General features: G+C 39.1%; 1 protein-coding gene across 1 annotated transcript in view; it reads left to right on the top strand.

The window, feature by feature from the left end:
• Positions 1-14,236, top strand: part of zdhhc17 (zDHHC palmitoyltransferase 17) — a 35,369-nt gene that overhangs the window by 374 nt on the left and 20,759 nt on the right. Inside the window, exons 2-4 of the mRNA XM_084909796.1 lie at positions 11,669-11,772; positions 12,334-12,456; positions 13,707-13,784. Coding sequence (XP_084765922.1) covers positions 11,669-11,772; positions 12,334-12,456; positions 13,707-13,784 — 305 coding nt within the window. The remainder of the gene's footprint in view (positions 1-11,668; positions 11,773-12,333; positions 12,457-13,706; positions 13,785-14,236) is intronic.

Raw genomic sequence — 14,236 nt, 5'->3', positions numbered from 1 at the left:
ACAAGCCTGTAGTCCCCGTTTCAGTTCATGTGGGAAGAAGTAAGGTTACTGATTAATCTTGTACGACGTTAGCTTTGTAGCTAAACTGACAGGACTCACGCTAGCTGCTGTGATGTATATGTAGTATAGGTGGGTATGAAGCTGTTGTGTACTGTCGGTCGTTATAATAATAATAATAATATTAATATTAATAAAGTGCGAACAGCTAAAAATGGAGATTTAAAAACTGCACTCTGTGCATACAACCAGTTAGCTAACACAGAGGTAACAGTTGTCAGTAATGGTGTTTGTGTTTGTGTAGGAGCGGACCACCCGGGTCACAATGCTTTCTGTCACCTAATATCATTAGACATGGTAAGTTATTACTAGGCTGGTTGTAACTCCCTATATTACCGTAAATACTGTACATAAGTAGAGATGTGAGGTGTTCCAGTGTTTCCTTTCTGTTAATATTCCACAACAATTCAGAGGGAAATGGCACGTTTCACTTCACTACATTTATCTGACAGCTTTTCTAACGGACGAGTTTTCTTTACACAGAACATATTAAGACTTTGTTGTTGTTTTATTAACTAGAGATGTCCTAATATGTGAGGAAAACACTGGTGTTGTCCTGTTGGTCAGTGTTTATCAGCTGTGTCACATAAGTTGTGCATTGATTAGTTATTAGGAGCTATTGTATCCAGAGCCAAAACAATTATTTGACTAGTCAAACAGCTGGTTCCAAACATTTGCTGGTTCCAGCTGTCATGTTCAAAGGTTGTAGTTGAATGTCAGTTTTTGAACTGAACAGTCAGCTAATGCAGAAAGCAATTAAAAACACACTTAAAATGAATAAAAAAATATATATATTCTGCATTGAGTAATTGTTGTTCTTTGTAAGCTGTTTTTTGGTTTATGCTTACATTTACAAGCACAGAACTATTAAATTTGTCCTTTTACTTAAAGAATCTGAATACTTCATCCGCCTATGTATTTTTGTAATATATTAAGATGAACTAATTATTATTATTTTTGTTAATAATAGAGAATAATTTGTGACATACTTGTCTGAAAATAACCGAAGAAGTATTAAAGTGTTAACTAATTAGCTAGCCTGAATGCAGCATATTTGTAGAAAGTTTGTCAATTTACCTAGATCTTTAAGTTGCAAATCTATTCAAGGCCAAGGTGACCAGCTTACCATTATTTAGCATTGCTGTAGAAAGTCACGTTTAAGAAGTGCTATATAACAATTTAACATTTCATACCTCAGGGTAGTGGTATATTTTGTTAGGTTAGCTATTGAACACAGCCTGTCATTAGTTGCCATCTGTGCTTGGCAGGTAATCTAATCATCAGGGAGAGTTTTGTTTGAATGTAATGCAGTCTGGTAATGCTTCAGTGACGGATGGCTTGCTTTTCACTCTCAACAGTTCTTTTTTCTTTTTTTTGCTGGCCAGCAGGTCAAGCAGGCTTGTTTACCCTCAACCATGCTCAGTAACTGTTAAAGCTGCCAGTGAAAAGAATTCATATCTTAAATGTCTCCAAGATGCTGGCAGGATGAGTTGATGTACTTGGGCTGGTGATCCAAATAGTAAAATTCAAGCTCTGAATTTACGAATCTTCTTCAGATATTGGGCCAGTAAGAGCTCAAATAGTAATATTGCATGAACAGGCAAGTGGCCACTTTTGAATGGGTTTGCATGAAGGAGTCAGTGTTCTGTTGTCTTTTGACTGATCCTAGGTTCTTTACAATATTAAAGACTATTTTGCCGTACACCCAGCAGTGAACTATAATACCACTTTCAGTAGTAAGAGCAGGAATGATGGCAGACTTGCAGTTTAATAAAACCATGTGGTTAATAAACTGCTTTTGGAGCTTGAAGAGTTCAACAGTGGTCTGGTTCATCTTTATCATTGGAACATAATCCCAAACAGGGGCAGAGACAGTTTTCTGGTGTACTAATCCCATCACATTGTCCCCAGCAACTGCGGTTGCTGTCTTTCACAGCTGTGCTGCCTGTTTCAATAGTAGAGATTGACCTATAAGGGCCCTATCATACAGTAGTATGCAAAAGTTTGGGCACCCCTGATAATTTCCATGATTTTTCTTCATAAATCATTGGTTGTTTGGATCAGCAATTTCAGTTAAATATATCATATAGCAGACAAACACAATGATATTTGAGAAGTGAAATGAAGGTTATAGGATTTACAGAAAGTGTGCAATTGTTACTTAAACAAAATTAGGCAGGTGCATAAATTTGGGCGCCCCTGCCATTTTATTGATTTGCATGCTTTTAGCACTAATTATTGGAACACAACATTTGTTTAGTAAACTCATTGACCCTTGACCTACATACACAGGTGAATCCATTCATGATCAGTCAAAGGGTATTTAAGGTAACCAATTGCAAGTTTTCCTCCTCTTTGAATCTTCTCTGAAGAGTGGCAACATGGGAGCCTCAAAACAACTCTCAAATGACCTGAAAAAAAAAGATTGTTCAACATCATGGTTTAGGGGAGGGATACAAAAAGCTACCTCAGAGATTTCAGCTGTCATTTTCCACTGTAAGGAACATAGTGAGGAAATGGAAGACCACAGGCACAGTTCTAGTTAAGGTCCGAAGTGGCAGGCCAAGAAAAATCTTGGATAAGCAGAGGCGATGGATGGTGAGAACAGTCATAGTCAACCCACAGACCAGCTCCAAAGACCTACAACATCATCTTGCTGCAGATGTTGTCACTGTGCATCGTTCAACTATTCAGTGCAATTTGCACAAGGAGATGCTGTATGGGAGAGCAATGCAGAAGAAGCCTTTACTGCGCACATGCCACAAACACAGTCGTTTGAAGTATGCTAGAGCACATTTGGACTAGCCAGTTTAATTTTGGAATAAGGTGCTGTGTGGACTGATGAAACTAAAATTTAGTTATTTGGACATAAGAAGAGGCGGTGTGCATTGTGGAAACATAATACAGCATTCCAAGAGAAACACTTGCTACCCACAGTAAAATTTGGTGGCAGTACATCATGCTGTGGGGCTCTGTGTCCAGTGCAGGTACTGGGAATCTTGTTAAAGTTGATGGTCACATGGATTCCAGTCAATACCAGCAGATTCTTGAAAACAATGTTCAAGAATCAGTGACAAAGTTGAAATTGTGCCGGGGCTGGATATTTCACCAAGACAACAACCCTAAAAACTGCTCAAAATCTACTAGGGCTGCCACAAACGATTATTTTGATAGTCGACTAGTCACCGATTATTTTTGCGATTAGTCGACTAATCAGATCATGCATCCATTGAACGTACAACGTACAGCTTATTGCACCAGCAGCATCTGCTCTTATATAACTATCATTAGCTTACAGCTTTAAGTGTTTAAGTTCTTCTACTGTCTCCAAAAGGAAGTCATTTAAAATACCCAACTTTAGAGCAGTAAAAAGCATGTTTACTGCTTGTTGCAAAAATGGTTTTGCCTTAAGGATAGTTCCCCTCTTTGAGCTGTTTGGACTGACAGCTGCCCAGACACAGGTAGCTCTATCACTTTCTGCTAGGCTTTATCTCTGCTTGAATTTGGGTGAGTCACTGAGCTGGACTTCACCCCTGTGTTTTTGTGTGTGAAATTCTCATGTTTTACTTGTCTGATAATTAACAGTAATTAGCCGTGCATTACACTTTATGGATACAGCTTGCTAACCAAGCTAGCATTTCCTCATAAGTCAACATTCCATCTTTTTGTCCAAGTATGGTTACTTTTGGCTTAAAAAAAACCAACAACATTAATGCTGAGCCCAGAACTGATAGGTGATGTCACAGTGGCCAATCATGGATGCTTTCCGTGCTCTAAATGTTGCATTTCAGACAGCTTGTTAACGCTGGATCTGTATGTTGCCATCAAGTCCAGATATCTTTAATATACCGCTCTCAGGCACACAGGTGGGGAAGAGAAATTAAATTGGCTTGGTTTGAGTGGTGGCACAAAGGACCAGTATAAGATAAATAAAGATTATTTTGAATTTAATTGGAAGCAAAGCAAAGCATATGTATATTTGACAGTACTGAAACTCATCTGGATGTTTAATATCTCAGTGTTCTTTCACTGTTCTGTCAGACCCTATCAGATGCATTCATTGTGTATGAAAGCTGTATGGACTGGAGAGTTTATTTTAAAACTCGCTAAACTGACTCAAGTATGAGCCTCCAACTCAAAATTTGCAGTCCAGAGACTGCATTTATAGACATTTAAGTGATAATAGACAAAAGCATCCCTTGAATAGGTGAAAAGCAAGTGGTTTTCTCACACAAAGCTGGTGGTCTTTCTGTGTTGTCAGGATTATGTGCATCCACACCCACTGGTTCCTCCATTTAAATACATAAACAGAGTACTGCTTTTCTCCTCTTTTCCTTGAGGCGACTTTTGTTGTGATTTGGCGCTGTATAAATAAAATTGAATTGAATTGAATCCTTTCTTGTGTGATAGATTGAATGCTTCCTCTCTGTGATGGTGTAACAGTGAGCTGTACAATGCCATAATGAGCTTGCTGTTACTATTATTGCAGATTATACTTGGTAAAGATAAGATTTAAAAAATTAAAGACTCTCCTCATTAATGGAAATGAAATGAGGAGAACCCTCATCTTATTTTCTCCCCAAACACAGTCCTTCCTGTGTGTTTGTGTGGAGTTGCCACTTTCAGACTAACTTAGTGAATAATCATTCTGTGCTCACTGCAAGTAAGCTAGCACTTTTATTATATGCAGGAAGAGAAGGCCAGCTAAAGTTCAAACCAACCAATAGAAGAGATTGCGATAGGTAAAAATGTGGTCATTACTTTTATATATTAAAGCTGATAAAGTTTTCCATTCAATAATAAAGGCAAGAACACAGCTGGGTCTCTCTTTGTCTAAACGTGGTCTTTCTCAATTCTGTGTGCCATGAATTCTGTTGTTTCCTGCTGCATCATTGCTCAGGAGCTGTCACAAAATGACCTTTGGCTTCACATCTACCTGTCACCAGTAGTAACTCATCATAAATTGTGTTTTTCCTGCATACATAAGTAGGCTTGGCTTGAAGTTGCTCCTCTCTTTAGCGCAATCAGAGTCATTCTGTAGATCATGAAGAGCTGAGCAAGTCTAAATGTGTGAGACACCTGAAATCAAGCATCAAGTTCAGTTGTATACTTAGAAAGGCCTCTATTTTGCTTTTTGTTTGCTTTGAACCAGCTCAGCCTGCCACTTGGAAATTTCCTCTCTTGAGGAATGTAAACAATAAAGGGTTATCTTATTTGGAAATTCATTGGAAATTCAAATTAGTGTTGTTTTGTCCATAAAGCACTCATAAAGGTTGATGACATGCTCAGCTACTTGCAGTGGTAACTTGGAAAATGCTTGGAGCCTTCTTATTATTTCTCTCATAAAAACGGTGTTTCTCCTCTGCCCCGCTTCCTGATCCATGCATTCAAACTGTGTCTTGAATATTAAATTAACTCCTTGAAATAGCTCTAATTTCAGACGAAACCCAATTGTGATCTATGGCTATAGCCAGACAGAACTCCGGTCTTGGCAAACTAGGCGTTGCAGATGCGATACAATTTTTGCCTAATGCACTTCAGATTAAAATCAAATTGCTGGCCTCATAGTTTGATTTGATTCCCTTTATTGAAGTACTACTACAGTTATGTCAACTGATTTTGTTGATTCTACTGTCATAATACCTGCTTATTTTTAATAGTGATACTGTCCAAGGCACATGATCACCACCACCCCCTGTAGAACTGTTGCCATATGTCCTACCAACCAGCTCCACTAACAGAAGCCAAGTGTACGCCCTCAAAAGATAAGGTTTCAACCTTAAATCAATGGCATTAGTGAAGTAGATGCTGTTTAACTGGTGATGTTATCCCGCCTTCCTCCTACCTAACTGTTGTATTCATCACAAGTCAGCAGGTACACAATAAGGACGCTTAAAGAGGCACAGGCTGCAATTATCACTAGAGTCACAAATGTCATCCTCGGCTTTTTTTTTTCTGATGCCAGGAGAGACAGAGATGGTGGGGGTGGCCACAGAAACATGCGAGGGGTCAAAGGTTACTCACAAAGAAAGAGATGGTGCTGGAGAAAGTGATGTAACATCTGGTGTCTGTGAGTCTATAGATGAGCCCGCTCATCCCGCTTCCCTCCGCTAACAGGAAAGCAGATTCCTTGACAGAATTGCACACAACTGAATATTCAGGCTTTGAGTTTCACATTTAGTATCCGGCTTCTGTTTGTCAGCCAAACATTGAAAAAAAAAAAAAAAAGTTCAGTGCAGTCATGATCATATTTAAATAATTTTCAGCAGCTCTTTACTCCCACTTTTTTATTTCCTCCCCTTGGCAGTTGGACTAAACTGAGGAACACATGGGGTTATGTGGATTTGTCAAATGACTAAACCTTGGCAGTGAAAGTACAAATGAATTCTGGCAGCTTTGATGCTCCTAAAATAGAAAGAAAAAAGCAGGAAGTAGTCACCTTCATATCTCTGCTCCACCCTCGTCTTAAATCCTCTCCCTCAACCTGATTTACCATGTAAAACAAAGTTATAGGTTTTAGCTTGTTTTTCCTTCCCTCATCACTGTTTGAATGGTGGTCTCTCTGATGATTTGCAGTGCCTGAGATTTAGGAACCATAGAGAACTGCCTCAATCTAAAGAAAGCAACATGATTTCCTTTCCGAAACCCTAGACTAAGTTGTATTTGTTTTTAGTGCTACGTTTTTTGCACTTGATACGTATGGCTGATGTTAATATTGCTAATACTGGTTTTTGAGGCCTGGTTCGAAAAGCAGACAATGCCATATTGCTGTATGTTAAGCCAGACAAAGTAAATAATACCATTTACTGTAACAGGGCTAGAAGAAGAAGGTTCCGAGTGTTTGGAGTTTACATTTACTCGTCCTAGTTTCCTGCCACAGTCCAGAGGCACATGTGTTTGGTTAATTGCTGATTACAAATGTGAGTGAGAATGATGATCTGCCTGTTTGTGTTAGCCCTGTGATGGACTGTTGACCTATCCAGTGTGTACCCCACCTCTCACCCTGTGACAGCTGGGCTAGACTCCAGGCGCCCCTGCTACCATGAACTAGATAAAAAGCAAAGAGGTTGGATGGTTGCATTTATGCTTTATTTTCTGAAAGCCATAAGTAGGCTTGGATACTACTATGGCATACCAGGGTATTTAGAAATCTTGATGGTAAAGTTTTTAATACCATCAAAAAACACAAATAGGGCTGCCACAAACGATTATTTTGATAGTCGACTAGTCACCGATTATTTTTGCGATTAGTCGACTAATCAGATCATCATCCATTGGACGTAAAACGTACAGCTTATTGCACCAGCAGCATCTGCTCTTATATAACTATCATTAGCTTACAGCTTTAAGTGTTTAAGGTATGTGCTAACTAAAAATAAAGACAAGATGATAGTTCATTGAATTTTAATGACATTTGCAGATTGTTTCGATGAAGTTTAATAAACTCCTTGCTATCTAAAATATAACAGGACAACGGAGTAAATTCTCGAGCATCTCACACTTCTGATAATCAGCTGTCTGCTTGACGTTTATTCAGCTGTGTAAAAACTATAACTTTAATCTCAGCCAAACCGATTTACTCAGGAACAAATAAATAAAATACTAAAAAAAAAGCCAAACAATAACATTTTTAAGTTATCTAAGTGACTTATATATGTTTAACCTGAGTAGCGAAAGACGGCAGTGGGTTTGAAAACGATTTGCCGGGAGTCCGGTGTTCTCACGGCTCTAATGAGCCTTGAACCCCGGCTCGCTATCGAGCTAGTGGGTAACAGACGTCTCCGAAAACGTCGGAGCGCTTTTGAAAGTATGTGGTGTCTTGATAAACTGAGCAGATATTTGAGGTTTACACAGCTACATTCTCGCATGAAAATATGTTAAACGTTTATTTTGTGACCCAGAAAGAATAATAAGAGTAACATTAAAACTAACTAGCTGCCGCCATTGTTGGAAACTGAGCAGGGCTGCGCTATGAATTCTGGGACACAGCTTCTTCTTCTTCTTCTTCGGGGTTTAACGGCAGCTGGCATCGTTGTACATGCAATGCTGCCATCTTCTGTTTCAGTCCATTATTACACTCTTAAATCCTACTACTTATTCCTGCGTCTTTTGGGATCTTAGAAAGCTTCAAACGACGCGTCAACTATTAAATTCGTCGTCGATGATTTTGATAGTCGACGTAATCGTGACTAGTCGACTAATCGTGGCAGCCCTAAACACAAGTGCTTCTTATTTTATTAAACAGATGTGAAGATGCCATGTTGAGGTCATGTGTTGTAGTGCGCTTCATAAAAATGCCATTACCATTAACTCTACTGTGTCAAACAGTCATCTGAGCTCTTTAGGCTTTAAAGGATGGACACAGTGATCACTCAACCAAGTGCTCTGGTTGATTGGTTTTATAAGAGTATCCCATCATATGTTTCATAAATGTCTGGAAGATATAAATAAATAGATAGCACTGAGTGCTAACACAGGAAAATATGTTTATTGCTCATGCAGTTCAACAAAAAGATTCAGAGAATGCTGTTCAAAAGACGATCACGTGTGGACACTTTGTACATATTTTTTGTATTAATTATACGTCGCTGCTCAGTAGTGTTTAGGGCGACCGCTGGCAGGCTGCAGTCACAGCTGTCACTGGCAGATTTACTCAGCTTTGATGCATCTAACTCTGTGGGCTAACCAAAATAAAGTAAATCGTGATTTTTGTCTTGTAGCTCAGCATGCTACTGTTTGTACAGATGGCTCTATGGGAAAAGAAGCATCTCACTGAACTGTGTATTCTTTTTTAAATTGTTATAAACTAGTGAAGTTCTTATATTCTTGTTATTATATTATATTACAAACTTGTCTGTATTGCTTTTTCCTTTGCACTTTTCTCCTTTTCCCGAAGGTGGGAGACACACGGGTTCCACAGTTAGATCCCTGTGACTCTGTAGGGAAGTTAAAGCTAAACACTGAACATAATCATGAGCTTGTAGTCCCTGTGGCCCCTGAGATCTCACCTCAAGCTACCTAGCAGCTCTACACAGGTCTGTCATATCCTCAGCCACCTCCCCAGAGGATGCCTCATTATTTCTCAATCTTAAGTGCGTGGCAGCAGCAGCACAGCCAAGAAGACATGAAAGGCTGTGTAAAAGTCGAACCATGAGATTTTAAGGTGGTAATGTTGCTGGAATACTGTAAGGTTGGTATCTATTCCTGAGACATGATCACAGTTTAGACTCTAAATTTCATACATAATTTGTTTCTCTCTCTGCCTTGTGTGTATGTCCTTTTTCATTTTAAAAGGTCTTAAAAAGCAATGAAGAAGAAGCAGCTTACCCCAGTTTAACATTTGGCTCAGTGCCCACTCTCAAAGTTACGAGTCTCACTGGCTAAAGGCACAGTGGAAGCCTCTGTGTTTACCAGATGCAGCTCTCATTTCCGGGTGATCGAGGCTAATTGTGGTTTCTGAGGCGTTACCATGGAGGCTAATTGAATGTGAGTAGCACAGTCACCACATCCATGTGACAGAAGAGATCCTCAGCAGCTGCAGGACACAACAAGCTGGTCTCCTGCTGCTTTTATTCTCTTTTTATAATTGAATACTGTGATTAGCTATTTATATAAAAGCTGAAGTGTTCTGGAGCACTACACTGTGTGTCTGCATTTCCAGGAGCCTGTCCCCTGCAGTGCACTGCGTCCTAAACTTGTTTCTGTCACAGTGGTCTTTTCAAAGCCTTTTTGGCCTTTATGGGCCAGATATGCTTGCTGCATTGGTCACGGTGCATGCAATCAGTGACATTGCTGCAGCTCCTCAGTGTCAGTGCTGAGGGTGCAAGTAAGTTTAGAAAATGTGTTCAAATGAAGGCCCATGCAGACACATTTTCTCCTTAAGTCATCTGTTTTCATCTCTTGTTGAAACAAATTTATGAAATGAATCTTGACTGACGTCTTTATCATGTAGTTCTGTTGCAAATGTCTACAGAACAGTTGTTGTCCTCGCTGATCTTACATGCTTACTTCATAGCATTTGGTTATAGTCATCTAATTTCCCGTCCAAGTTTTTACTCCACTGCAAGTTTTGTTCCATATGTATTTTGTCACATGTGCCCTTGTTGACCCTGCTGTTGTCGGATAATGACCATCTGTTTATGTTTTTGCAGCTTGAACCAAGCCAAACCAAAACTGCATCTAAGAATCAGTAAACAACTGTTTATGTGTGGTGTGGTATCTTGAACATTTTCCCAGTATTCCAACCCAGTGGGGATATTTTCTTCTTCTTTTTTTGCCTTTACATTGTTGGTGGCAATATCTGGACTTACTTGGACTCACACATGAACAGAAGTTTGGTGTGACTGGCAGATCACCTTTTTGGTCTTAACTCAAACATTTCTTTGGTCGTTATGACCACATTTCAAACAAATGTCCAAAGAAAATACAGTGAAGTGATGTCATTTTATTTCCAAAAAAGGCAAGTCTGGTAGTAATTCTAGATAATATTGTCAGGGTTGCAGTACACTTGATGGCCTGTGTCCTCTCATCTTTTGACAGTTTTGAATTTGACACAGTTTGTTGTCAACTTTCGTCAAACAAGTCTGTGCACAAACAATAACATGAGGCAAAATGGATCCATGCTTTCATACTCTTTACAGCTAATTCTGGTCCTGCTCTCCAAATGTTGTTCTCCGAATGTAGTCTCAGTTTACTGATCTTAGGAGTAGCACCTGATGTGTCTTCATCTGCTTCAAGGTTCAGCCTGTTGTTCATTCAGAGATGCACTTCTCCATTCCTTGGTTTAACAAGTGTTTTTTTTTGAGTTACTGTTGCCTTCCTATTGGCTCAAAGCAGTCTGGCCTGCTCTGGCCCTCTGATTTCTGATATTAACAAGGCTTTTTCGCCTTTACAAATACCATCATGCTACCTAGTTACTCGACTCCATGCTGTCCAAGTCCAACTTCTTAGAGGGACAAATGGCGCTCAGCCCCATGAGATTGAGAAACGGGTGGCTGTAGCTCAGGAGAGCAGGTTGTCTACTGTTCGGTTGGTGGTTCGATCCCTGGCTCCCCCTAGTCTGCATGCCAAATATCCTTGGGCAAAGTATTAACCTCAAGTTGCTGTCCAGTGCATCCATCGAAGTATGAATATGTCTGAATGGTAGTTAGTAATCACTTAAAAGCATAGAAGACAGTGCTTGTGTGAGTAGGTGATGTATGAGCGCTTTGAGTACTCCGGGAGATTAGAAAAGCGCTATGTAAGAATCAGTCCATTTACCAGTTTGAGCAAACAAGTTCAAGAAAATCTGTCTGTAGACATTGATTTTTGTCAGATTTTTTTTATTGCTACTATATTGACGGTGCTTATGGTCTTTAGCTCCTTTTTAGCATGATAAGAGAGTCACATGTTATTCTGCAGCCTTGCTTAATAGCATTGTTTTACTCCCAGAGATTCTAAACTCTTCAGCTTTTTGCTATAAAAATGTCAGTATTGTGATGTGAGCTCTGATCCCTGGACTTGCTTTTTTTTATTAATTGGAAATTTACAATTTTAGTACAAAAATCCTGTGATGTCACCTCAAACATAGGCAGGAACTTAACTGTCTTTTGTCCTCCCTGTTTACTTGTAGGAAATCAAACCCCAGAGTCATTACAATCACGGCTACAGTGAGAATGTCAGCCGTAAAAACCACGTGGATGACTACAGCACCTGGGACATTGTCAAAGCCACACAGTAAGTGGATTGTGTGTGTTATTGTTATCACACCAGTGTCACTTATGAAGGTGACATTGTTGTCTAGTTACCAGCTGGTCTAATGGGAGCCCGCATCTTTGCGTGTTTATTTCTGTGTTTTTGTGTTGTCAACATACCGCAGGTTTTAAATCTGAAACCCACCATGTTTTCATCTGTGGTTTTCTGATTCACTGTATGCTAAAGAAAGTCATTTGCAAGGTCAGGACATGAGATGACTTATTGTTGGGAAGAGACGAAGCTTGAAAATATGTTCCTGATGAAAAAATATATATATAGCTCTGAGTGGCTGTAACACTGGATACTAGATTTATGTTATTTTGATTTGAGGTTGAGATTATTCACTTGCCATCTTATGCCACAGTGTGGGTGTCTTGTTTGGGTGTTTGCTTTTTTTTATTTTCCAGTTTTGTGTGTAGATTTTCTTAGCATCTCTTAGTTTTATGTATTTCACGCTGTGTTTGTTTATGTTTGTGCATTTGTATGTCTGGCATTTGTACTTACTTATCTGTACATACTTTAATCCTCCCCCCTCTGCCTTAGGTACGGCATCTTCGAGCGCTGCAGGGAGTTGGTGGAGGCAGGTTTCGATGTTCGGCAGCCAGACAAAGAAAACGTAACACTCCTTCACTGGGCCGCCATCAACAACAGGATAGACTTGGTCAAGTGAGTTAATTCAGATCATGTGTTGAGGTTGTCAGGTAGTTAGAGATTACAGTGTAGCTCTTTGGTCAACTCAACAAAATGTACAAGACATCTTCTGGTTTCATATAAAGAACTGAATTGAAGAAACCAAAACCAAGTTAGTCTTACACATTTCAATATTTTTGTAAAACTGTAATACTTCTCACCCAGTGAGTCAAACAATGGCATTGTTTCTATTTGTGTTGATCTCCATTCATTCATTTACGTTTTCATCTTGCTTTTCATTTTATTGACTTCCACTTCCTTTTTAATAGTTTATGTTGATGCAGTAAAATATTCATTACCTGCGGTGCCATTTACAGGATTATAAACTACAACTATAATTAGTTTCAGGTATGGAGGCAGCCTTTCACAGTACAGTGAAATGTATATCCCATCACATTGCCATTGACCTCTGTAATATACTTCTACGCTTATTTGTCAGCTGCTTTATGAGTCTTCCTTTTTAGGTAAACTGGCATTAAAATGACAGGGAATTGTACTGGTGCACTTCCATTGACAGATGAGGCACAGATGTTGGGTTTAATGTAACTGCTCTTGACTAGGTGGCTGTGTTTGTGGTTGTGAACAGCAGGTCTCTTTCAAACTTGGCTCACCTGGTTTTCAGAGAACCCATGTTACACCAGTAACCAAACTTTCAATTAAGAAAAATCTTTTTGATTATACTACACTGACAAACTTACAGTGTAATCAGATTAAATGCAGCATTTCTGCTTACAACAATGTGAAATACCTGCATATCTAGCAGGCTATGTAGCTTATAGACTTAAATATTTAAATGACCTTTTCCTAAATGAATATAAATCTGATATTAAAATCTGATTTTATTTTTTTAAAGCTTTAAAATGTGGTTGAACAGCCTTATAAATTAGCTTGTTTCTTATAAAAATTGTTTCTTTTTCAATCTTTTCGTTTAAGTGACACAATTTAAAAGTTTAAGTTCAGTTTAAAACCTCACAAAAACATGTTTCAACTTGATTCTTAATAATGGAGAGATTGTCAAGATGCCAAATCTTGCCAAGTTGGTCTTAACGCGAGCATTTCGAGTGCCAGGTTGTAAATAAAAATACTGAAAGAACTGTGTTGAGCAACCATAAAAGACTGAAGAGGGGATTTATATTTCTTATACAGCCACACCTATTAATAGGAGGTCCATATCACAGGTATACAAAGTGTAATGCTTCACCTGGTGATTGTGTTTGTGTGTGCAGGTACTACATATCAAAGGGAGCTATAGTTGACCAACTGGGAGGAGACCTCAACTCCACACCTCTGCACTGGGCTACCAGGTGACACGCTGATATATGCTACTCAGTGGCCTGAAATCGTCCACAGATCAGTGTTTTTATGTTTCGTCATTATGTTTTTTAATTAGAAAGTGACTAAATCTGACAGACACATTTTAGCTTCTCTACAGGGAGTGCAGAATTATTAGGCAAATGAGTATTTTGTCCACATCATCCTCTTCATGCATGTTGTCTTACTCCAAGCTGTATAGGCTCGAAAGCCTACTACCAATTAAGCATATTAGGTGATGTGCATCTCTGTAATTAGAAGGGGTGTGGTCTAATGACATCAACACCCTATATCAGGTGTGCATAATTATTAGGCAACGTCCTTTCCTTTGGCAAAATGGGTCAAAAGAAGGACTTGACAGGCACAGAAAAGTCAAAAATAGTGAGATATCTTGCAGAGGGATGCAGCAGTCTCAAAATTGCAAAGCTTCTGAAGCGTGATCATC

This window comes from Perissodus microlepis, chromosome 17 (genome assembly GCF_051167445.1).
Source record: "Perissodus microlepis isolate ML-2025 ecotype Zambia chromosome 17, ASM5116744v1, whole genome shotgun sequence".
Taxonomy (NCBI): Eukaryota; Metazoa; Chordata; class Actinopteri; order Cichliformes; family Cichlidae; genus Perissodus; species Perissodus microlepis.
Note: the sequence above shows the minus strand (reverse complement) of the source record. Positions and strands in the feature narration are given on the sequence as shown.